Here is a 25,861-nt window from a genome sequence, read left to right on the forward strand (position 1 = left end):
CCACCCCACTGTCCTGCTGGTAATAGCTTATCTTAAGGTTACTAGCGTCTTATCTTAAGCTATTACCAGCAGGACAGTGGGGTGGGAGGAGGTATTGTTTCATATTCTCTGTGTATATATAAAGTCTGCTGCAGTTTCCACGGTATGCATCTGATGAAGTGAGCTGTAGCTCACGAAAGCTCATGCTCAAATAAATTGGTTAGTCTCTAAGGTGCCACAAGTACTCCTTTTCTTTTTGCGAATACAGACTAACACGGCTGTTCCTCTGAAACCTGTCAGTACACAGGGAATTCTTCAGACTAGACAAGCTAGCTGTTTCCTCCAGAATGGGAGGTGTTTTCAGGATAAGTGCAGTGGGATATGTACCTTGGGTAGTTAAGTCCCATCTCTGTTCTAATGTCCAGAGGCATTTGTCACCTCTGGAGAACCGATGGGCTTTTCCAAGCTCTCCTTCAGCATCTGAGGAATCTAAGTAAATAATAACGAGGTGTGAAATGCAGCCCTGTGTGGAGTGTTTATTTAACGCTCCCTGCAGCCCACTCCCTGAATCTCTGGGTTGGCTGACTGGTGTTACGGTTTTGCCGTTTAAATCTTGTTTCTCATAATTAGATTTCCTGACATTAAATCATGGCTTTGGAATGACTCTTCTAAATTTATATCCTCATAAAATATCTCATCTGAGCTTTGTTTTGGTCATTTACCGGAGAATTTACTACTGTGTAACGTTTCATTTTAATGAAGCTCCGAGGCAGACATTCTAATTGCAGCTTGCATCAGTGAAACAAGCCTAACTCCTACACACACTATGAACTCCAGCACTGACATCAAGAATAGTGCTCATCAGGGATGGTCCACATACAACCCTCTGAGATGTCTGGCCCATCACTTCTCTCCCTGGTGTCTAACTGTGGCTAAACAGACATTATTCCTGGATGTCTCGCATTCTGGATTATTAGGAATTAAGTACATTTCTGAACTAAAACACTTCATCCTTAAAAACCTTATCATGAAGGGTCCTGCAGCTGATCCCAAAGATGCCCACACTTTGTCCAAGTAGGGCTGCATTAGGAACACAAGGGATGGGTCTGATTTGCATAACATGGAGTAACTGAGACATTGCGGTCTAGTGGCTGCGGTACTGGGCTGGGAGTCAGGAGACCTTGGATTCTATTCCTGACTCCGCCGTTCACTTGCTGTGTGACCTTGGGTATGTCATGTTGCCTGCCCCTGCTGCTGCTTCCCCTCTCGTGCTGTCTGTAGGCTCTGCAGGGCAGCGCCCGTGTCTCAAGATGGGTTTGCACAGTGCCTGTGTGCAATGGGCCCAGATCTTCATTGGCACCTCTGAGGTTCCACGGTATGCATCCGATGAAGTGAGCTGTAGCTCACAAAAGCTTATGCTCAAATAAATTTGTCAGTCTCTAAGGTGCCACAAGTCCTCCTTTTCTTGTTACGAATACAGACTAACACAGCTGCTACTCTGAAACCTGTACCCCAAATAGATTGCAGTTGCCATCGTCTTGAGTCTGGAAGTGCAGCCTGTGGAAATGGCAGCCTCCACTGTGCTCAGAGTGGAGCACCGTGTGCGGGCACTGTAGTGTCTAGGGCATTGGCTGTGGGATGCCACAGATCAGACTTGGTCTGCAGGCCACAGGGACTGACTCTTTGCTGTGTTTGTACAGCACCATGGACAACGGGGTTCTGGTCCCGGACCAGGAGTCCCAAACACTTCTGCAGTACAAATAACTAATAATAATAATAATAGTCCCCCAAGAGAGAATGGAACCACACCACGAACTTTATTTGAAAACCATATTTAATTTTGTTTCTTGGGGTCACAAGTTTGTTGGTTTCCTTAAGGGAATTTAAGGCCATTCCTAGCCCCAATTTGGGAAAGAGAATGGTACCAAGTCCTGTTAGAAATGTAACAGCCAGCAGCTCTCTGCAATCCTGGACTCAGTGCAGCGGGGAAATAGCCATTCATATGACCCTGGCGTCAAAGCAGATCCCCAGATCATGAGCAGAGTAAAGTCACAGAATACACAGCAGGTCCACAATGTGTCTCAAAGCGTCAGCCACATGGTGTGCGAAAGGCTTACTAAACCTGGAAAGAAAGAAGCTGTAGATGGAGCTAGAGAAGCACAGAAGCACAGTTGGTCCTGACGCTGGCCAGAGAAATAATTATGGATGGATAAAGGGAGGAATTCTTTATTAAGAGACAGCAACTGTTAATTGTTATTAGATGAGAGGCCCTTCCCCAACGGAGAGAAGACAGGATCTCTAGCCTGGGGAGCTTGCAAACCAAAGACGTAACACAAACCTCACTGAGGTCAATGGAAAGATTCCCGCTGATTTTAATGGGCTTTCTTCAGGCCCTAAGACCTCCAGTTCTGGAAGATATTTGAGCATGTTCCTAATTTTAAACACACAGTGCTGTGCCAAATAGTGATACTTACCTGAATCTGGGCCTAAATTAAATTGGATGAAGGGGCGGACACAGAGCCTATTGAAATTGGTAAAAAGCTTCCCATCGACTTCAGTGGGTATTGGATCAGCTCTATAATGTGCATGAGGGTGGGGAGAATAATATTTAAAATAGTTTAAGGTTGAATTGAAAACAGTTTTGCTTTGGTGAATCAAAAATCAGAATAAACCTCCACCTTTCAGGTTGAATGATCTGAAATTAAACATTTTGTTTCAATTCTGAGTAGTTTTTAATGTTGAAATTAAAAAAATATAATAAAAGAAAATTTCTAAATGAAAAGTCAATTTGAATGGAAAAATCAAAACATTTCATTGAGAAGGTGTCCAAACACAACGTTTTGATTTGTTTAAAAGAATTCTTATGGGTTTTTTTACTGAAAGAATTTGGCAAAATCGACATAAATTAGTGAAATGTTTTGATTTCACAGAATCTGCATTTTTTGCCCAAGCAGGTTTTGATGAATAATGTCACCCAGCTCTAATAATAACAATGAAATGGCCCCAGATGGCAGTTCCCATCCTTCTGCGCTTCACATTCATGTATGCACTTGACAAACTCCTTCACGAATGCTCTGTGATGACTCCAAAATCAGAGGCACTGGAAACCAAGAGAGCAGCCTGGCTGACTCCTGTATCGTGAATCCAAAATTTGGATGACTGAGATTCAAAGGCTTTCAATGTCTATTTAATTTTTTCCTGCTGTAAAATAGAAAATGGTCCTGATGGCATCTTTGTGATGTGGGGTGGGAGAGGCCTGTGGCCCCTAACTCTGGCATATTTGGCAGGTTTCACTTCAATAATGACTCCAAGTTTCCAGTAGCAGAAATGAAGCCATTGTTGCCACGTGCGCAAGATGAATTTTCTGCCTGTTGCTGGAGCTTGTCCAGCTGTGAGGTGCTGCTAACGCACATCCGTTTGCTGTCAGATGGTGAAGGCCCAAGGCCAGCCAAAGGCCACCTCTCCATGTTTCTGCTATTAAGGATGTCGGGAGGTTGACAGGAGGCCTGTCGGCTGTAATTAAATATAGTGTCAATGCTTCTTGTCTCCTTCCAACCTCACTCCTGTAAAGGTGTAGCTCAGAGGTGGGCAGAGAACAGCACCAGCACTCTTTAAATCCACATTAGATGTAAGATTAAAACAAACCTATTTCCCAGCTGGGACAAAACCCTTCAGAACGGTCAGAATTAAAGAGTATGGTCTCTGTGTAAGTAAATGGAGGGAAGCAGATTAAAACATGGAGTCCCGCTTCTGGTCCCATGCTGAGCCCCAGAGTCCTGCTGTCCTTCCCAGCTGTGTGCATTTTAACCTCTTCCAACACCCTGTCCTGGGCCTGCACTATGGAAGAGCTTGTGGTAATTTTCTGTTCATTCCTGAATGCTAGTGTGGAGAACCTGGGCTTGGTGGGGAATCTCACTTTGTCCTGCCTGCCTCCCCCCAGCCTTGTTCTGTGGATAGCATTTCCCCTGCTCCTCCCCCAAGTTCCTTGTTGTGTCTCTGCGGGCACAGGGGGTGAGGGTTCCGCTCTTGTATTCATTTAGCTCTCATGGACGTGGCCAGATCTGACAGCCCTCGGGGCTGCCCTCCTCTGTTTATCCCCAGGACTTGCAGCACCCGCTTCCTCATTGTGCACTGCTAATGTGCCTCATCCCTGGCTGGAAGGGGTCACCCCGCTGGTGCCAGGGGAGTTTGCTTTCCGTGGCCTATTCAGCCTTTGGCTTCTCTGTTTACACCAGAAACAGGGTTGCCTAGCCGTGGCTGTTGTGTCATGCACACCGGGAACTGGTCTGCCATCCTCCATCCTCATTTCACACTAGCCACTGTGCTGTAGTCCATTGTTGTGAGCCACAGTTAGGTCACAATTTTCAAGTGACGGCAGAGAGTTCAGGGATGAAGGGGATGATCCCTACATTTTTAAATGCCATCCTCAGGATGACAAATTTCTTGAGAGTTCATCTATCATGAATCACATTAAACTCCACTGCTGAAGTGAGATGGAAGCTGAGTGCTGCACTGAATGGTGTTTGAAGGGGCAAGATTCATATTAGTTCAGAGCTACTTTTTTCTCTCCAGTCTCCATTCAAGCTGCTGCTTATTTTTTCCCCTTTCTTTCTTTGTCGTCTTCTTAAAAAAACATCTTTGTAATCACTTTGTCATAAATCACAGCAGAGGCGCCCTTGCTTGCAGTACAGTCAAACAGTGGGGCCCGGAGAGTTTAGCTCATGAATATATTGTCTTTGTTTGCCTTCTCCCCTATGCCAAGTAAGGTCATTCTAATTAGAAGATTACCCAGGAGGAGGAGTTGGGATCCTGACCAGAAGGCTACAGAGTAAAGGGAAAGCAGAGATAACATCACTTTTCAATCTCTCTGCTGCTTGGCCTATTCAAAAAGATTTCTTCAGCAGATCACCTTTGACTTGCGTTTAAAGTGCATTTGTTTATTCATGTAGCAATGTGGTAGCAGACAACTTTTTGTTGTTGTTGACTTGTGTTCTGTTTGTCTGTGGAAATTCAGATCTGTCTTCAAGGTTAGTTCACATGTCAATGCCAAATCCACCTAATCATTCTCCTAACCAGTCAGTGGAGGAAGAAAACAAGCCACTGACGAGCAGTGTTACAGGCTGCCATGCTGTGTTAACTGCTGCCCTTGGCGTGTTACTTAGAAGACTGGCTGGCCACCGACAATGGCTTCCATGCTCACTCATGGTTTCAAATATGGTCAGAGATGGTAAATGCCAGAACGGTGGGTAAAGGTGACTGCCTTATGGGGGAGTGTTTTATATAACACCAAATAGCAGCCTTTGTCTTTATTGACCTAGGAGCCAGGAAGGATAGTCCTGTGGTTGGTCCAGGCCTGGGAGTCATGAGCCGTGGCTTCCATTGACATTACTATCCCAGACTCCTTTTGTGGTGCTGAATAGTCTCTATACCTTTCTATGCCTCAGTTTCCCCATCCATAAAATAGGGTTAGTAACAATAATACTTCGGTGGGGTGGGGGGATTGAGGCTAAATTCACTGAGGTTGAACACTTTGAGACGCTTGACTGGACAACATATATTATTACAGTGACAGTCTGTAAACGTTCTAGTAGTGGTGCACACACAGAGGCATCCCTGAATGTAAAACAATTGTCTCATGCTGCCAGTACTAAAACACCCTTGGAATTTCTAAATAATAGAGATGATAATTTCCTAACTCAAAAAGTGCTACATCCAACACAGGGGAGGTCCGTGTTAGACCTCATCTTGACAGATGAAGAGGAACTGATCATAGAACTAAAAATTAATAGTCACTTAGGTACCAGTGATCATGACTTGATCACATTTATAATGTGCAAACAGAATAAAGTCCAGACCGGTGACAGATATACTTGGTGCTTTAAAAAGGCCAATTTCACAAAGCTAAAAGCAATTATGAGCTAAATCAGCTCCAAGGAAGAATTTAATCAGAAAAATATTAATAATAATTGGGAATTGTTTAAGAACACTTTACTAGATGCCCAAAAAGCCACAATCCCCCATAATTGAGGAAGAAGGCTGTATGGATTTAAAAAAGACCTAAATTAGAGGGGAGGTGAAAGCAGCTATAAAAATAGAAACATAATATATAATGAATGAAAGAAAAGGGCAGATGACCATTTTTAATATAAATCAGAAGCTAGGAATTATAGAAAACTGATAAGGGAAGCAAAGGGACACAAGGAGAACTCTATGACCAGCAGAGTTAAAGCGAATAAGGAATTTTTAAAGTATCTTAGGAAAAAAAGAATCCTAACAATGGTATTAGTCCATTACTAGATGGAAAAGATAGAATTATCTATAATAATGCAAAAAAGGCAGAAGTGTTCAATAAATATTTCTGTTCTTTATTTGGGGAAAAAACAAATGATGTAGTCACATCATATGATAACACTGTTTCCATTCCAGTAGTATCTGAGGAGGATGTTAAACAGCCATGACTGAAGTTAGACATTGTAAAATCCGTATGTCTGGATTACTTGGATCTAAGAGTTTTAAAAGAGCTGGCTAAGGCAGTCCCTGGACTGTTAATGCTGATTTTTCAGTAAGTTTTGGAACACTGGGGAAGTTCCACAAGACCTGAAGAAAGCGAATGTTGTACTAATTTTTAAAAAGGATAAACAGGATGACCTGGGTATTTACAGTCCTGTCAGTCTGACATTGATCCCAGGCAAGGTAGTGGAGTGGCTGATATGTGGGTCAATTAATAAAGAATTAAAAGAGGTATATAATTAATGGCTTAATGGAAAATAGATCTTGTCAAATTAACTTGATATCTTTTTTTGATGAGATTACAAGTTTGGCTGATAATGGTAAGAGTGCTGATGAAATATTTTTAGACTTCTATACGGCATTTGACTTGGTACCATGCTGACACTTTAATTAAAAAACTAGAATGATATGAAATTGACATGGCACACATTAAATGGATTTAAAAACTGGCTAACTAATAGCTCTCAAAATGTAATTGTAAATCATCATTGTTTGGGTGTGTTTCTAGTCGGGTCCCACAGGCTCTTGGTCCTGTGCTATTTAACATTTTTATCAAGGCCCTGGAAGAAAACATAAAATCATCACCAATAAAGTTAGCAGGTGACATAAAAAAGGGGAGTGGAAAATAATGAAGAGGACAGGTCTGGATCGCTTGTTAAGCTGGTCACAAGCAAACAATCATAGAACCATAGAAGATTAGGGTTGGAAGAGACCTCAAGTGATCATCTAGTCCAACCCCCTGCTCAAAGCAAGACCAATGCCAACTAAATCATCCCAGCCAGGGCTTTGTCAAGCTGGGCCTTACTGTGTGTTTTAATAAAGCCAATATAAAGTTATACAACCAGGAACAAAGAATGCAGGCCAGACTTACAAGATGGGTGACTCTAGCCGGGAAGCAGTGACTCTGAAAAAGACTTTGGGGTTATGGTGAATAATCAGCTGAATGTGAGCTCCCAGTGTGACTCAGTGAACAAAAGGACTAATTCAATCCTTGGATGTACAAACAGGGGAATCTCAAGTAGGAATAAGGAGGTTATATTACCTCTGTATTTGGCACTGATGTGATAGAATCCTTTGTCCAGTTCTGGTGTCCACAATTCAAGCAGGATGGTGATCCATTGGAGAGGGTTCAGAGAAGAGCCATGAGAATGATTAAAGGATTAGGAAACGTGAGCATTATCTATTTAGCTTAACAAAGAGAAGGTCAAAAGGTGACTTGACTACAGTGTAAAACCGGGGTGGCCAAACTGTGGCTCACAAGCCACATGCAGCTCTTCTACCGTTAAAGTGCGGCTCACACTGCCCCCTCCCCCCCCCCCCGTCCCTCCATTCTCCACCTACCAGACTTGCAGGGGGACCTCTGCCTTGTAGCGGGGAGCTGGGGTAGGAGCTTCTGGCAGGTTTAGGGGTTAAAACTAGAGCTGGGCAAAACATTTTATACAAATCATTTTTTCACTGATAAATGCAGGTTCAGATTGGCCGAAACCATTTACAAATTTGGATCAACATCAGCGAACTGTTTTGGTCAAAGAACCAAACACAAAGTCCGAAATGTGGGAACGGTTCATTTTGGCATTTCCAAAACAAAATGTTTCACCTTTTAGTTTTGGAAAGATGTTTAATTTTGGAATTTCACTAAGTTTTATTTAATACTTTTAAAAAATTTAAAAAACCTCAAAAACTAAACAAAATATGTGTTTCAGACTGAAATTAACTTTTTATTTTTAACTTTCATTCTGCCGAAAAATTTAAAAAAAAAATTGGTTTGGGTCGACCTGAGGGAAATTTTTAAAAATGTTTTGGTCCAGCTACCAAACTGAAAACGCCTCTAGCAAGTGGTCTACCTCAACCTCCTAACCAGGGGGTCTTTTTTTTAACAGTGCGTCTAGGCAAAGATGTGCAGGGTCTCTGGCCTCTTAAAAATCATGGGGCACTTTCAGAACAGCCCACTCTTCTCTTCCCAGCTCCCCGCCCAAATGGCATCCTGCAGAATTTATCACCCAAGACTCACTCCTTTGCCTCCCCCTCCTATCACAGCCAGCCAAATACGTTATGAAATCTGGGTTTGAGCTTGACTTGCTATGGTCCTGGGGTGATGTGCTGATACTTGATTCCTCTCTCTGTGCTGTGTTGCGGAGGAGATGGGAGGAGAGAGTCTCTGAAACCAGTTGTGTGCCATGTGCCATAATGCATGCCCAGTGGCTCTCGCTTTGCATGAGTTCACGTGGCATATGGCTGAGCGAGGGGAGGGGAGAGTCGTCTGGTGGCTGGGACAGCAAACAGGACGTCAGCACTCCTGGGTTCTATTCCTGACTCGCTCGCTCTGTGCTCTGACCACGTCACTTACCCCTCTGCATGTCAGTCTCCACGTCTCTAAAGTAGGGACCTTCCTGCCAACAGCATTGGGAGTGTTGAGCTGTGCTTGAAATCTGCGTACGGCAGCTGCTACAGAAGGCCAAAATCTCCTTTGACATCTGGTGACTAACTGTACTTGGTTTAAGTGCTACCCCCATTTTACAGACAGGGACGTCAAGACAAAGTGAAGGGACTTGCCCAAGGCAGTGGCAGCAGGAAGAGTAGAACACAGACCTCCCAATTGTCAGTCCTGTGCCCTCACCGTATAACGGCAGCTTCCTCAATAATGTGGGCAATCCTGCTGGGAGCCCGGGGTGGCCGTGCAGGGTGTGACTAAGACATGCAAAACGTTAGGACCGAGTGACCAAACTGATCCCATTTGTAAAGAATCTGGGAGCGATTGTTCCTGCCCCCGGGAGATGGCCCGCAGGCTGCGTCTCAGCAGCAGGTGCAGATGGAGGAATCGGGCAGTCTGGTCCCGCTCGGCTGGGTAACGGGTGATGCTGGCTCCTCTGGGCCAAGACCCACACTGTCTGGTTTTGGGTTTTGCCACTTTGGCCACCTGGCCAGGCTGTCGAGCCAAGAGATGTATTGGGCGCGAGACTCATCACTGCTGGGATGTCCACTTCATCACGTTTCCCACAGCTTGTGTGCGGATCCACTTAAATTTCATGCTGCACAGATTTATTTTCACTGAACTCTGTGTGGTAGGCCGTCCTATCGAGTTATTTTTTACACTTCACATTTTAAAGAGCCTGACTTTTTAACCAATAGATCTTTGGGTTTCTGGAATTAGATTGTGTGCTCTCTGTGGCTGTCATGTCCTGGATAGCGCCAGGCACATCGCCAGGCCTAACAAACAATTACTAACACTCATTCTGCAGCAGGGAGTGTTTGTTCTCATAATAGTTCTCTGGGTAGAATAGCGCACAGGGTGTGACCTTATCCCCTCACTTCCTAGCACTTGCAGGGGGCTTTTCAGAAGTGCTCACCTTGTTCCACCAGTGCTCGGTGGCAGCATAGTTAGACAAGTGAAGAGTGCTTTTAAAAATCCCACCTATAGGACACATGTCATCTGCAGAGTTTTGGGTGAAATCCTGGCTCCGTTACAGCCATTGCCAGTGACTTCGGTTGAGCCAGGATTTCACCCCAAATGTTCTGCAAAGATGGGTAAGCGTCACTATCCCCATTTTTACAGATGGGGAAACTGAGGCATTGAGTGGTGAAGGCCAAGGTCCCACAGCAGGTCGGTGACAGTACTGGGAATAGAGTCCAGCTCTCCTAACTCTCACTGTCCTACCCTAGACCATTGTGACCTGCTCACCATTGAAGTTTGAGGCTTTAGAGATTGTCTTCTCACTATTGAGTATTTCTGTTGTGGTTGTGCCAGTCAGGAGTCAGGGCCGCATTGTGCAAGGCGCTGCACACACCTATCATGAAAAGACAACTATGTTTGCAAAGTGCTTTGAGAATCTGCAAATTCTGCAAATTTGAAAATTGCAAATTCTGGGACTGGATTTGTGATTTATTTTGTGCCAGTTTAACACTCTTCCATATTTTATCCACATTCAGTCTCTCTGCAGCTGGGCCTTCTTTCTCCCGGGCTCCCCTCCCAGCCGACATCACCACCTCTCCTCCCAGTTCTGTACAAAAGGATTATTTCAAGGAAGACCTGTCTTGGCAGCCGCACCAGAAATCTGGTCTGTAGGAGTGACCAACTCTGCTGTTTGAAGGACAGGTCATGGCACCACGCCAGGGTATTGCTACCACTGTGCTTGCCAGGAGTTTTCAGATGCAGAGCAAGGCTCATTGAAGACGAGATGAATGACTTTTCTTACTGCTGCTGATTTATCTAGCTGCGATAACAAACACTCGGCAGATGTAACATAAATCTGGTGGGCCAGATCGGACTGCCTTTATGGACAAACTCTTTTGTGTAAAGCTGTAATTAGTCCCTGGTGCTTAGCCCAGTTTTGACCCCTAGGTGGTGCTCTTTCTAGGCCTGTGTCTTGTTACAGCTGTTTCTCTACTGGACAGCAGGCTGGGGATGAGGTTCTGACTGGTGCTCCGTATTTTGGAGTCACTGGTGGTGGCTGAGCTTCTGTGGAGTTGACAGCATGAGGTCCATACTCCAATCTCTAGCCCTCTCTGAGTGGGGAGGGAGGACAAGCGTGGTGGGTTTGGGTTTCACAATACTGCCTTGGTAGGAAGGTTTGGATCTGCCTCGCATTTTACCTTGAATCTCCCTAGCACGGGCTGTAATACTGACATGGCTCAGTGGGGATCAAGTCCAGCACCTCTTACCCTTAATGCATGAGCCACTGCTGCGTGAGCTAAAAGACAGAGCTGTGTTAGCCTTGGCTGTGCACTCCTCACTCTTGATAGTCTGGCCGCTGCTAGAGGAGAACAGAGGACCCCCCACCCAAGCAGCCCCTGGCTTATCTGGCGACCACTCAGCTGCCATGGTCTGTCACCAATAGACTATCACACTGAAAAGGAAAAGGCCCCATCACCTTGCTCTGCTCTGCCCTGCCCACGCAAAGGCTGCATCCATCTGGGCTCACTCTGTGGCTACTTCAGTTGTCAGGAAGGGATGTCTAGTTCCTGAATTTCACTCGTTCCCACACAACCCAGATTACTAATTTGAAAATGCAGGGATAAGATTTATTCATGTTGCTTTCAGTCATTTAGGGTTAAATTGTGTGACTCTTACTGGGCAGTATGTACAGGAGTAGTTGTAGCCCTCTCAATGGGACTACTCGTGTGAGTAAAGGTTGCATAATCAGGCTCATAATTACCATTTCCCTCTGTAAACAGTAGCTGTCCGGTGATAACACGGGCACAGTTTTAAATACACGTACCTGTTTCAATTGCAGACATTCTGTTATGTAATTGGAACCACAGGTTGAATCATGGAGCCACCTAGGTCTTGCTGAAGGGTGAGGTGGTCCAAAAGGGAGCAGGGGGATGATTCAGTGGCTCTTTCCATGTTAATCTTCTATACAGACCAGCTCTTCAGGGTTCTGTTGCCCTAGCCAGACTGGCCCATGTCTGCAGTATCGGGGGGAGGGATAGCTCAGTGGTTTGAGCATTGGCCTGCTAAACCCAGGGTTGTGAGTTCAGTCCTTGAGGGGGCCATTTAGGGATCTGGGGCAAAAAAAATTGGGGATTGTGACTGCTTTGAGCAGGGGGTTGGACAAGATGATCTCCTGAGGTCCCTTCCAACTCTGATAGTCTGAGTCTATGAGGGGTTGTCTCCCCACGTTTATGTTTTTGAGGGTGGGAGGGGAGCTCCACCTAGTAATTTCTGGAGGGATTTTCCCGTTCACCACTGAATGAAGCGGGGAACCCTGGGCTTGGGAGTGGTAGGGAGGCCTGATGGAGTCAGTGGGTTGACAGCTGCAATTGCTCTTCAGCTCCATCCAGCTCCATCACAGAGCAATAGAGCAGCCCCTGGGCACGGAAGGCGCTAGGTGCTTATTTGCCTGCCTGCCAGGGGCTGTGCCTACATCCCTGCAAAACCGAGTGTGTGTGTGGATGCTGCAATGGTAGCAGAAGGAAGGGGTGGGGAGGAATGAAAAGACTCTTTCTCCTTTTAACTGCTCTTGAATGAAGTCATCTGAGTTCTGTCTATTATTGCCATGGATCACATTTATTAACGTAGTGCTGGGGACCCACCAAGCACAGGGCCCCCCTTGTGCTAGGATCTGTCCACACTCACAGTAGCAGCCAGTGCGTATAGGGATCATTCCGTATTGAGAGTCCATTCCCATAGTTCTCTTCCACTTCTTGAAGGGGACGTGTTAGAAGACGGAGATTGCAGAGACAAACCTGACGGGGGTCGTCTGTTTCACAATCAGAGCAGGGAGTGGAACAAGTATTGAGAAGTAGAGTTTGAGGTTTGGGGTGGAATCAGTTTGGAGATCCAGCCGGCTGTGAGCAGAGCACAGTACTGGCTTGGAGATGAACCCTAGCAGGTCTGAGTGCTGAGATTTCTGAAGCATGTATGTTCCGGTGGCATCACAAGGAACAATAATAGGAGCTACCCCTGCGCTAGGCGCCGTCCGGGCACACAGTAGCAGTGTCTTACTTCCCCTGTTTCAAAATGGTCAGTTTATTGCAAGCCCGTAATATTTTGTATTTTCTCTTGTTTTTAGGGCTTGTACATCTTCCTGGTCTATGCAATCTATAACAGTGAGGTAAGGGGAAGCTCTCACTCGGTTTTGATCCATATTCGGAACAGTCCTATATTAGAAATGAAACTGGTAACCAGAATCTTATCAAATGCAAAGGTTAATATTCTGTCCTGGCCCTTTGCTCCTGCAACAGCTATTGCTTTTGCCCCCTTGACTTGTCCGGAGGATGTTGTTGTTTTATCGGAACAGCACGGGCCCTGTCTCATGACCCTGCTCAACTTTCAGGTGAGGAACGCCATACAGAGGATGAAGGAGAAGAAGAAAGCGCTCTCATTCACAGTAAGTGTGAGGCAGAGATGCTGCTTCGGTTTCATTAAACACAAGCTGGTTTCAGAGGATGGTTTTTTTTTTCATTTTTCACAATGGTGGATTTCTAGGAAACCCAGTTTGTGTCCCCTCCCCCAAATCTAAAGCATAGAATCTAGTGGGCATCCCTCACTACCAATTGGGATTATCAACCCCCTCTGGTAGCCATGTAGCCTATAGGGCGTGCTGATTTCTTCTTCGCAGCTGGCCAAACCTTCTCAGCCCTCCACAGTCTCTCCAGGGATTTCAGACTAAACTCTAAAGAAAGGCTCAAACGCTGAAATTTCCCATCATGCCTCATCTGTGGATTGTTGTGTGTGTGAGTTGGGCGTGGACACATTTTTGATCCACAAAACAGGGCGGCTTGAGTTATCACATCACAGGTTTGTAGGAGTGACTGACTCCAAGGCCAGGCAAAAGGCCTCTCCCCTTGCTCTGGTTGATGTGAGACTTTGATCTTTAAAACATGGAGTTATCACATTCCACAGTACCCCTTTAAATCCAGGTTTGTAGCCAAAGTCTGCTCTCCGGGGTACATTTGGGCTCTCCCTGATTCCCTCAGGGCATGCATTGTAGGACACAACTTGGCCCTGGGAACCCTCAGGGCATGCATTGTATGACAAAACTTGGCCCTGGGAATGTCTTTTGAATGGACCTGGCATATTCAGAAACCTGGAGTCGGGGGACATCATTTTCCTCCTGAACAGTACTGGGGAGGGTGGAGGAGAACGTGCCACTGGTTCTGCAGTTTGGGCGGTTGCTGCAGACCTCCCTGGAGAATCCACACGGACCGAAGAGTGGCCTTATCGGCAAGGAGGTGAGAGTTAAGAAAACAGCTGCAGCAGATTTTTTAAATGATGCATGGTATCAAAATCCTTTAAAGGCGGATGTGTCTCAGATTCCTGAGGGTTGTCGTGCTTCTCTGTCATTTTGCAGAACTGTTCTCATCCGATCAATTATCTGTCAAGTCCAAGAAATACAGCTTCCTGGGAGACTGGGAAGCTGAGTCCCTCCGCGCCCGAGAGCGCCTTGTCCAGCCCTGTGCAGAAAGATCCCCCCCTGAAGAACATTACCAACAAAGGTAAAGAGCCCCTTCTGGGACCTCAGCTTTGTTTTCAGGTTGCCAGTGCTGCTGGCACAGATTCAGAGCACGGGGGAAGGTAGGCTGACCTTTCCAGAGGGTCCAGTTTTCATGCAATTTCATCCCTTGCATTATTGTTTTGATCCCTCTAAAACACCACAGAGTTGGAAAGTTTGACATGGTTATGAAGTTCCCAATGGTGACTCTAGAGTATGAGTGCCAATGTCAGGGCAGGCTGTTCCAAACCAGGACACATACCCTGATGGGCTGTGAGGTCTAGACTTAGATTTCACCAACCAACTGCACCATATGCAAACCCCCCAGGCACTTTAACAGCCTGAACATGGAGTCACAGCCAGTCCCCTGGGGTACTCCAGTCTGTCTTTCCATCCAGGTGAGTGTCTCTCTGGTATTGACGGCCCCATACACCAAGGATAACAGCAATATTCAGGTCACTCCCAATCCCAAAGGACCAGTCGCTTACCCCAGGTCAATTGTACTTTAGGGCTCACACCAAAGACAGCGCTTGTAGGCGATCCTATAGCAAACAATATGAAGATTTATTAACTAGGAAAAGGAAAATAGAGAGTTATTTATAAGGTTAAAACAAGTGAATATAGACCATGAATGAGTTACAGCCTTAGGTTTCAAAAGGTAATCTAGGCTTCTGTAATCAGCAAGCTCTATTTGACCTCTAGGGCTAAGCAGCTGGGGATCTCTTGCTTATGTCTAGAAACACCTTGCTCCCCCAAGCAGCAGAGAGATCCCTAACTCCTTTTGTTTAAGGTTTTTATCTCCCTCCTGCCATGTGCTCTGAGCTGCAAACTCAGCTGATGGGAGGAGTTCACTTGCATGACTCATCTTCACAGATAAACAACAAGGGTGTGTCCACACATAAACTGTTCCCGTGGCACCACTGCGGGGCTTCAGTGAAGACACGACTACGCTGATGGGAGGGGATCTCCCACTCGTGTTGATACTCCATCTCCTTGAGACACAGTAGCTAGGTTGGCAGGAGAATTCTCCGATCAACATAGCCCCGATAAACATAGCACTTTCTACACTGGGGGTTAGGTTGGTGTAACTGCATAGCTCAAGGGTGTGGATTTTCACACTACTGAGTGACGTTGTTATACCAACCTCCTTTCCCACTGTAGACCAGGCCTAAGAGTCTTTACCCCTTTTGTTGACATTTTCTCGATCCTGACGTAGGGGGTTTCCACTTGTAGAAACTCTGGTTTCCACCCAGAGCCCGTCTCCTCTTTAGGGGGCAGGGGCATAACAATTCCTGCTCTTTGCACTGATTAACATCCCTCTCCTCTATGGCCATTCATACAGTCACAGAAGCTCAATTGTTACCTTACAATATGGAGCACAGATATCAGAAGTGAGATTAATTCAGGGAGCATCTCACAAGCATTCAACAGACTCTAAACACTTTTTCTTATCATTCTAATACCTCATCTGTCAATAATGACGGCATCTGTCAGTGTCCATTGAGAGACATGGGCACCTGAGCATCAGCTGGCACCAGGTCTGCCAGCATCATAGTGAACATGAATGTTGTTAGGTTTGTGTTCCTTGGAGTGAGAGAGAAACTTTGATGAAAATATAAATACAGCACTGAGGGGCTGTCTGGCTCCCGAAGAAGACAGTGGTAGAAGGCCAATTGACTTCAATGGGATCAGTCCCTATTGTGTATATGGGTCATCCATGCATTCAAGGCGAGCGGATGTGGGGAATCCTCAATCCATAAGACACAGCACCAGGAGTGACCTGAGCCATTTTGCCAGCTAGGGCAGAAAATGTTTTCAGTGTCTCCACCCCCAGTGCCTTGGAGGTGGGAGGGAAGTTGAGGGGCACAGCAGCATGGTGCTCCTGTAAGTTGGTGCCTAAGGCTTCTGCCCCTGCAGCTGGCCCTGAACAGCATGGCCTTCCTTCTAGTCAGAGAAGCATGTTGGTACTTTAACATTGATTTATATGGGGGGGAGAGAGCCGGAAATCGAGAAACTAGATTAAACTAGAGAAAGAAAAGTTCACAGGCTCAAACCGATTGGCAGCTCTGAAAACTAGCTTGTAATTCTTCAGTCAGCCCGGCTGGGCCCTTTACTTCCTTGGGAGATACTTTGGGGGAATAAATGATAGAGCCCTTTGAAAGGAATGCACATTTCCATTCTCCAGGTGTATCCACATTCATTGTCTCACTTCACACTTTAGGAAACTTTGGTGCTAAAATTCCTATGGGGATTTCCTCAATGATGTCACCAGAGAGACCGGTACGTAATGTCTTGAATTATTTTCCACCTTTCATATGCAGAATAGATACGTCGACAGGAGTGCGGGAGTGTTGTCTAGTGTTTATAGCAAAGGGCTAGGACTCAGGACTCCTGGGTTCTATTCTCAGCTCTGTCACAGATGTCTTGTCTTATCCTGGGTAAATCACGTAATTGTCTGTGGCTCAGCTGCCCCTTTGCTAAGATGGGGTTCATATCAGTTACCTCCTCCCTGGGGGAGTTGTGAAGGTCCATCAGTGGTGGTAGCAGACTTTGTGAGCCATGTTGGTAGCACTGTAGGTATGCGCCTCCTGCTAAGCATTGATTGGGTTGGGAAGCTGAAGGAATTTACCCCAGTAAAAGGACCCTGTAATGAAGTATCTGAAGGCTGCAAATCACTGGCCTATGGAGGGTGGTGCAGCAGATGTGACAAACAATAATGGGGTGAAATTATGATAAGAAAGTGCAGCCTCTTAGACGGAACAGTTTCTTGCCAGGAAGTTGGCCAAGGGAAAGGGGTGGAAACCCCGTGGCTCAGGGCACCGCGAACTAGACTAGACAAAAGGCCCTACAAACATACAGAATGGAACAGCCCTGCACTATCTACTGGGAGTCACAGCAAACAGCCTAATGTCTTCATGTCTAGGGTTCTCGGACACCCCAGGAGGGCTCCTCAGGTGAGGGTGAGCTATGGACTCAGACATGGGGGGGGGGGGAAATCTCGCTCTCTGGTGTAAAGTGGCCCATGTAGCCCCTTTATAGACATTGCCATCCTTCATGCTCTACCCCATCGTACTGGGCTTGCTCGAAAGCAATCAGCGCACCTGCCACCCGTGCGAACGAGTAAGGAGGCGTCTGTCTATCCCTGCCCTTGGAAGACAAATAGTAGAAAGAGAATCAACTGTCTGTGTGTTTGGGGGATGCCCAGCTCCTGGATATAAAGGGCCCTTGTCCTGTTAGACCCATTTGTGCTGACTCCTGGACTGCAGAGGGGAGGGAGAGATGCGGGTTGGTTTGACACATGAGCGGTGGGGGAGTCTCTCTGCTGCATGTTGATTCCTAGTTTTGTTGGTAACATTTGTGGTCTCTCTTCGCCATTCTGTATCAGAGGGAATCAACTCCCAGGTCTGTTTATAACAGGGGCATCCATAAAAGCACAAATGGAACTGAGCAATCAGAATGAAAAGACAGAAATGAGGTCATGGCTACAAGCCTCCCCAAAATGAAGCAAGTTAGAAAAGGGCTTGTGGTGTGTTTCAGCACCCAAGTTATGTTCTGTGCAAATGGGATATTGTTCAGTTGGCCCATTTCATTTCCCAGCAACTAATCTTCTACCAAGTTCAACAAGGCATGCTGTAAAGTGGAGAATAATTTAAATGTGACTATTCTGATACCACTTCCATTCCCACCACTGAAATGATTATGCACTGTTCTGTGCACTTGACATAGAAGTTAACTATAGTTTCTTCAGAAAAAAACATAATGCTATTTTCATGTGTGGAATTTACCAAAGGGTCTAGATATACACCAAAATTTCTCTCTCTCTCTGTCTCCTTTATTGCTTTTGAAGTGCTGTCTTCTTTATCTTACAGATAACATTCTGTTCTATTTCAAGGCAACTTAGTAAAATCAGTATTTATTGTCTCTCATGGTTTATTTTTGTTTAATGTTGCTATTCTTCCGGGTGATAAATACCTGGCAGGTTTTCCAATAGGTGCTTTTCTGACCCAGGCAGCTGCTGGCTCTGTAAATTAGAACCATTGCTAAGCTACTTGGCACAAAATATGAGACATGAGCTAAAGAGATTAACCAGGAGGCTTGAGTTTTCTAATGCACAGGGCATTAATAGAGGAGCCTGTAGATTTCCTAAATGCCAAGGCCACAGCACTTCCTAGCTGGTAGACTAGGGGCAAAGATAGAATTAGCTTGATTCCATGCTGGGGTCATCCAGAGCTTCTCTTTTTGTTTGTTACTTAAATATTTTTATTTAAAATGTTTTATTTTCCTTTTCTAAACAATACAAATTCAACAACAATCAAAATACAAAATTCCCTAGTATCCAAGGAGCCAGTGTGGGAGGAAGCAAAGCTGAGCCAGTTTGTTTGTTTAAATATTCGTTTGTCTTCACAAGTGACTTTTTGCAACTCTTTCATGTTCTCTCTTCATGAACGTTTGAGCTCCACAAGTGACTGCTCAGGAAACGTGAATTTTGAAGCTGATATATTGTAAATATTTTTGAATGTAAGATTTGTGCATTGTTGCAGCTTGTGCTCTGTGTGTGTTAATGCACCATGCAATTGACTAGCCTGCGGTGCAGGTTAGTTACATAAGTCACATGTATTGTTTCAGCTCCCTGACTGAATCCCTTATGTAATTGACGGGCATGAGCTGTGAATTCAGAATGGTATCTTTGAATGTAGTCTCGTTCTGATTAAGAAGCCATTTTTTACAATAAATCTGAAAACACTTACAATGACAAAATGCTGTGCTCCCTTAGGAGCAAACATCAGAGTGTTTTCACTGCATTTCATCCACGTTTTATTTGACAAATTTTTTGGTGAAAGGTTTTGGGGTTTTGGCACCTCCAATGTGTTTAAACCCCCTCTAGCCTCATGGTGCTTCATTGTGCCCCTTGGGTGGACTGTGCAAACATTTCAGCTGAACAGCGGTCATCACCATTCACTGTCATCTGGCTGAACAGGGCAGCCAGGACAGGTCCCCACTGGAAGTAAAACTGATGATGATAAGATTAAGAATAGTAGAACCTAGAGGCTGCAGCCGGCCAATACTGTTTTCCTTAAGAAGAGATCAGGTTGGCCTCCTGTTTTGTATCAAAATATCTGAATGTGAATCCTTCCCACCCTTGTCAACAGCGCTTAGGGGACAGAAACAGCTCTGCCATTCCTGTCTAAAGTTTATCATTTAAACAAACCTTGTGATTTTTAAGCCAATCTTGTGGTTGTTCGGAGCCTGCCTGATTTGTGAATGCATGGGGCTGGCGATGCTGGGAAGCCATTGCCAGGATTAGGCCTTAAATTAGTAAATATTTTGTGGAAGAGAGGGTGGAGGAGGTGGCCCCAGGGTGCCTTATGGTGCAGGTGGTCTTTACTAGGGCCTGGCTAGGTCCCACAGCCGGCTCTGGGGGGCCCTATGCTCCATCCAGTGCAGTCAGAGATGGAGAAGCTGGCTTAGGTCAGCCGGTCTGGTCCTCTCTTGCGTTGGATTGTTCTGTATGTCCTAGCACTGTGCCCAGTCCACTGCATTGCCCCAAGCAAGGACAGGAGCCCCACTTTCAGCAGAGCTTGCTGCCAGTGCAGGTCTCTCATGCCACAGGCCCACTTTTGGGGCGCTCTCCCTAAGCACGCGTGCTGGGCACTGGGGAGAACGCCCAGGAGGCACCAGTGGGGGAGTTCACCAAAGCTCCGTGAACATGAGGGGCAGGGTTGTTCCCCTGGCTGTGAAGCAGTGGAGCTGCAGGGCGTGATGGGAAAGGAGAGCGCATGCAGCAAAGCCCCTTTTGGCTGCACTGGTGGCAGGGAAAAAGCCCCACTCTGACCTGGGGAATGTGGCTGTGAACAGATCTGGGCTCCTGGGGGCTTGGAAACTCCCTCCTTGAACAAATCTCAATTAATGAGCATTCTCCCCTCTTTCAGGCTGTAGAGCTGACAGCGTTCAAATCCTCAGGTAACTTCTCCCTCCGTCATTTCCTCTTCTCTTTGTGCTTGGGATAAATGTCTTGCTGAGTGTATTAAAAATCATCTTGCACTACCTGTTTCTGCACTGAGGAGGGCTGGCTGCAGAAAGGGGGGATCCATGCACACAGGCAGAAATGTTCTCCTCATTCTGTTTTTAATTACAAAATATGGAGTTTTGTCGAGACTGCAACATTCAAACAATCTCAACTCAAATGTTTCTTGAAATTTTGGGGGGGGCATATTAGAACTGGAAGAGGTTCTGAAAAGGGCAACAAAAATCATTAGGGGTATGGAACAGCTTCTGTATGAGAAGAGATTAATAAGACTGGGACTTTGCAGCTTGGAAAAGAGACGAGTAAAGGGGGATATGATAGAGGTCTATAAAATCATGACTGGTGGGGAGACAGTAAATAAGGAAATGTTATTTAGTCCTTCTCATAACACAAGAACTACGGGTCACCAAATGAAATTAATAGGCAACAGGTTTAAAACAAAAGGAAGTATTTCTTCACACAAAACACAGTCAACCTGTGGAACTCCTTGCCAGAGGATGTTGTGAAGGCCAAGACCATAACAGGGTTCAAAAAAGAACTAGATAAGTTCATGGAGGATAGGTCCATCAATGGCTATTAGCCAGGATGGGAAGGGGTGGTATCCCTAGCCTCTGTTTGCCAGAAGCTGGGAATGGGCGACGGGATGGGTCACTTGATGTCTCCCTGTTCTGTTCATTCCCTCTGGGGCATCTGGCACTGGCCACTGTCAGAAGACAGGATACCGGGCTAAATGGACCTTTGGTCTGACCTAGTATGACCGCTCTTATGTTCTTATGTCCACAGAGCACTGTATGGCCCAGCCGCAATGAAATGCCACATTTCAGACTGACCTGGCTCTCAGCTAGGAGACTCCCTTGCTGCACAGGCAGGGCTAGTGCCAAGGAAGCGATGTTAGCTACCCTTGCCCTGTCCTGGGCCTCCTTGCATGCACAGCACCATATCTCCCAGCAGCTCGCCATCTTGTGTTCCTTGCATCCTGTTTCACTGCTCTGCAAACCCCACCAAGCCCTGCACGTACCGGCTGTGCTCGAGACACCCAGAGCCATGCCTTGCTGAGAGCCGTCTTGTGTGCCCATGCCACATCTTGCAATGGCCAGCCCGCCTCTCCGTGTTGAGAACCCCTGCGCTCCTGTATGCACACCTTTCTTGCTATCTCCACTACCCCTCTCTATGCTGCACTTTGCCAGTCACCAACCCCTTGTGCCACGTGCTTTGGAAGGAGCACTGTCACCGCCTGTGGCTGCTTAGAACAGCTTCGTGTGCCAGATGGGCCAGATATTTGAAAGCACCCGCATTGCGCCTGCACCCAGTGCATGGAGCTCTTCCCGTCGAAGCACAACGCCATCTGGCTTTCCTTCGGGGGGGCAGTGCCAGGTGCGGCGGGATCATTGATCGCTTTGCTGGGAGGGCTGGGCAGAGGCACATTGCGCTCTTTGCAGAGACTTGCTGACTTGGGGAATGCTAAAGCCGCCTCCCCGCCTCCCACCCCCCAGGGAGATAGGGCTGTGACTGAAGCTGGGTGACTGGGAGAGAAAGTGCTGTGGCCGGCAGGTGAAGCCAGGGAGGGTGTGGGTTGGAAAGGCCGGATTTCCAAAGGTAAATGCAATTGCATAATGTCCTTCTCTTCTGAAATGCCTTGCCTAGCCTGGTGGGGCAGATCTTGGCCCCTGCGGTGTGGAAACACTTCATGAGAAGGAAAGACCAAGGCCGGACTAGAAATCAGCAGAATTAGAAACTGACTCTGCCCCTAAGCTTTGCCTCCTCACTCTTGGGAGCCCAGAAGGAAAGATGGGCTAATCCTTCTGTGCTACCTGGGTGTCGCTCCCTGCCTCGGTTTCCCCAGCTGTAAAATAGCACTACCCTACCCCCCAGGCATGTTGTGAAGATAAATACGGTAAAGAGGAGGGTGCTCAGATAGTGGAGTGGGGGGGCTCTGTAAGTAGCATCAATAGACAGAGAGTGAATTCTCCCCTCTCCAGAGGCCGGTGCTCCCTCCTGCTGCCAAGGGAGGGGTTTCACCTGAGAGCAGAGCTCTGCTCCTGTCCTTTGTCCCTAGCTGGGCCAGTTCCAACTTCCCCTGGCTAGCTCAGCCCACCACTCACTTCAGATTTGCAGGAGTTTCCTGGGCACAACCAAAGGAATCTGCTCAAGGTCACAGCTCCAAGGAGGTGAGGCTTCTGCCTGGTACGGGGCGGGGAGCACTTTGCTGGACAGCTGTTGAAGGCAGATGCCATGCTTAGAAATTCCCACTGCTGTGCCCAGAAGCTGGCCCCCATCGGTTCCCAGGCAGCCAACTCTCTGCCTTGTCATAAGTAAGGCAAGAGACTTTGACTGGATTCTTCCATTATCTTCACCAGTCTCCCACTATTGTGCTCAGCTGACAGAGAGAGCAGGTTTGCTCGCTGGGCTGAGTTCAGGGACCCAGCCCATGCATCCAGGCAATGCAAACCCCTCTCTGCCTCCTGAGTGCATTTTTGAACTGGCTATTGGTGCCAGAGCCCTTTGTTAGCTTTGTGAAAGGAAAATCTGTCACCAGCTGATGCTGGTAGGATCAAAATTCCTGCCCTGAGCTATAGAGAACCTGTGTTTTTTGAGTTCCCAAAGCCAGATGCAGGATTGCCCAAGGGCAAAGATGGCAGCAAAGCACTGAATGCCCCATCCAGATCAGCCCTAATGTGCAGGTAAAGCTAGGGGGTACCTCCCAAACTGAAGGGGTCTGAGGAAAGATTCTTTTCCCAGGGAGCGGAAGTGAGGTGCAGTGGTCGAAGCAGGAGACTTGACTTCTAGCCCAGACGCTGCCGGTGATTCACCCTGTGACCCAATCATGCCTCAGTCTCTTCCCAGCCCCATGTCAGTGTGCAGGTGATGACATTTACCTCTCTTGATAATGGCCTATGAGAGCTTTGGGTGACAAACGGCTGACACGTGCCCCGTATTATGCGGAGATGACTATTCAGCCAGCCAAGGAGACGAGAACTGATGAGACGTAGATTGCAGACAACAGAACTACTGTGTTGGAGAGGCAGGGGTCTTAGGACCTGGGGGCTTCTCCGCAAGCCCCAGAGGAATGGTAAACTGGAAATTGCAAAAGGTTGGGTAGAAAAGCATAGGGCAGTTCCTAAAATGGCCAGTATGCCAAAGTCCCTTAAGAAGCTAAAGATGCCTGTGAGGCTGCTGATTGAATTGCTGTTCTGCAGCAGAAAATGGTAATCACCCTTAGAACTGTGGCTGTTGCATTGGGTTGGCTAGCATAGAATCAAAGAAGCATAAAGCATGGCTTCTTTGTCTTTATAATCACTAATGGTTATTAATTAGTAACACTGCCTGGCTGGGGTGCCTGGCACTACCTTCTAGGAGAAGAATTTTAAAGCACGTTACACCACTGCAGGAGTTAAGGCTCACAGCGCCCCAGGGAGGTAAGTCAGGGCTGTTCCCTCTATTTTACAGCTGGGCAAATGGACCAAGACTTTTCATAGATCCCAAGGCCAGAAGGGGCCACTGTGGTCATCTGGTCTGACCTGCTGTATGACACAGGCCAGAGAGCTGCCCCAGAATCCTTCCTAGAGCAGATCATTTAGACAACATCCCATCTTGATTTAAAAGTGGTCCGTGAAGGAGAATCTACCATGCCCCTGGGTAAATTGTTCCAGTGGGTAATTACCCTCACTAGGTAAATGACTTACCCAAGATAACACAATCAGTTAGTGCCAGAGCTGGGCTTTTGCCAGGCCGGTAGGTAGAGAACACGGCTGCACGCAGGTAATGCTGACATTTCTTCACCACTGATGGCAGAAGCCCAGAGCCTTGCGCATGTTTAGGCTCCTAACTTCAGTGGTAATCAATGGAGCTGGGGCAGAGTCCAGTCTGTGAATATTACTTACCTGAGCCTTCGGTGAGACTGATCCTTGTCTTCCTGGGCTTGCAGTTTGGCCAAGGCGTCCTGGTCAGCTCAGCGTGTGAGAGAATTCTTTCCCCCCGGTGCATTAGCAAGCCCCACTAATGCACACCTCCGACTGTCCAGATGTGTTTGAGGACTTCTGAAGCCAGCAGTTAGACAAAAGGAGGGCTTTGTGATGCCTCTGTCATTGAGGGAGACAAAATGTATCAGAGTAAAATAAATATTTCCTTTCTGGTTTAAATATTCAGTGAACACAAAAGCCTCTGCACAATGTACTGTGTGTCCTAAGATAATTTGTGTCCCTTTCTATCTCACAGTCAAACATGATTCAGTTCTCAAGCGCCCTGATGACAGTTCCTCCAGGAAGATATTGTCCAGTGGGGATTGTTTTGTGCAGTGCTGGTTTTATTCCTCTTAAAGACTATTAAAAGGGGAAACTGACAGAGACTGTGTTAATGAAAGGCACAGTGCCTTCACCAAGGTCCATCTGCATACATTAACTCCATAGGCTCAGGAACTAAGCACCCCCAACTTTTATGCGGAACTCCACTCCCAGCCCTGCGTGCTGGGTCCCGGCCCCGCACCTCCGCTTCAGGCCCCGCACCCAGGGGTCCCGGCTACCACCCTGCGCCTTTATTTCTGGCCCTGCATGTGGGGGTGCAGGCCCTCTGCCTCCACTTCTGGCCCCGCACGTGGCTGAGGGGTCCCGGCTGCCAGCCCTGCTCCCGCCCCCAGCTGTGGCCCCAGCCTTGGTCCCCCCGAGACATGACCCTGCTCCTGGTCCCAGCTCAGGGGGAGGGGACGGACAGGGGTCAGGGGACTGGCTTTCAGCACCCCCACTATTTAAAATGTTCCAGCACTACTGATTAGCTCAGATTTAATTTTTTTATGGCTTCTTTGCCTGGTTCTTCTGAGAACTCTTTAGACTAGATTCAGGGTATTGGCACCTATCACCGCTACTACGGGGATTGGGACTGTAGACATGGGTGGGATGGATGGATAGATGGATGTTGTTTTTGTACTGTTAAATCCGATGAAGCTTTTCTGGGATGTGGTTACGTAGATGGCTGTAAAAGTTGGCCTGGGGCACACCTTGCATTGGCGGGACTCCAGCAGCTGTTGGTCTCCGGATGACGTTTTCTCTCCATGGGGAAGAAGTTGTGCAGGGTGCGTTGAACGTTTATTGTAAAAAAGGTGTCACCTGGAAATGTCACAATTTCCCCACATCTCGGGGCAGAAATAATCAACCACGGGGCACATCAAATCGTTAACCTGAAGAAGCATGTTAGGTAGTAAAACATAAACTTTAAAGTGTGTCAGAATAGAGCAGGATAGTGAGGCACAGGGCACCTGCTGCTCAAATGCTTTCCTGTGGGCCAGTTGTAGCTGCTCTGACTCCCTCCCCATCTAATCCCAGTGCTTCTCCTCCTGGCTCGAATGTAAGGCCACGTCCGCCTGGCGACGCTCCGGAATACTGAGGCAAATCAGTTAAAGGGGTGAAGTCCATGTGCATAA

General features: G+C 47.0%; 1 protein-coding gene across 9 annotated transcripts in view; it reads left to right on the plus strand.

Moving 5' to 3' along the window:
• The window catches only part of ADGRD2 (adhesion G protein-coupled receptor D2), a 68,447-nt gene that overhangs the window by 34,789 nt on the left and 7,797 nt on the right, over positions 1 to 25,861 (plus strand). For 7 of the 9 annotated variants that reach the window (XM_048823170.2, XM_075120382.1, XM_075120385.1 and 4 more), the window contains 6 exons: positions 13,002 to 13,043; positions 13,266 to 13,319; positions 14,283 to 14,427; positions 16,645 to 16,703; positions 20,354 to 20,384; positions 21,232 to 24,605. In XM_048823170.2, the coding sequence (XP_048679127.1) occupies positions 13,002 to 13,043; positions 13,266 to 13,319; positions 14,283 to 14,427; positions 16,645 to 16,703; positions 20,354 to 20,384; positions 21,232 to 21,257 (357 nt within the window). In that variant the 3' untranslated portion in view covers positions 21,258 to 24,605. Of the gene's footprint in view, positions 1 to 13,001; positions 13,044 to 13,265; positions 13,320 to 14,282; positions 14,428 to 16,644; positions 16,704 to 20,353; positions 20,385 to 21,231; positions 24,606 to 25,861 lie in introns of those variants that run through there. The other 2 variants (XR_012665230.1, XM_048823171.2) reach the window with 1 other exon arrangement.

This window comes from Caretta caretta, chromosome 16 (genome assembly GCF_965140235.1).
Source record: "Caretta caretta isolate rCarCar2 chromosome 16, rCarCar1.hap1, whole genome shotgun sequence".
NCBI classification, from domain to species: domain Eukaryota; kingdom Metazoa; phylum Chordata; order Testudines; family Cheloniidae; genus Caretta; species Caretta caretta.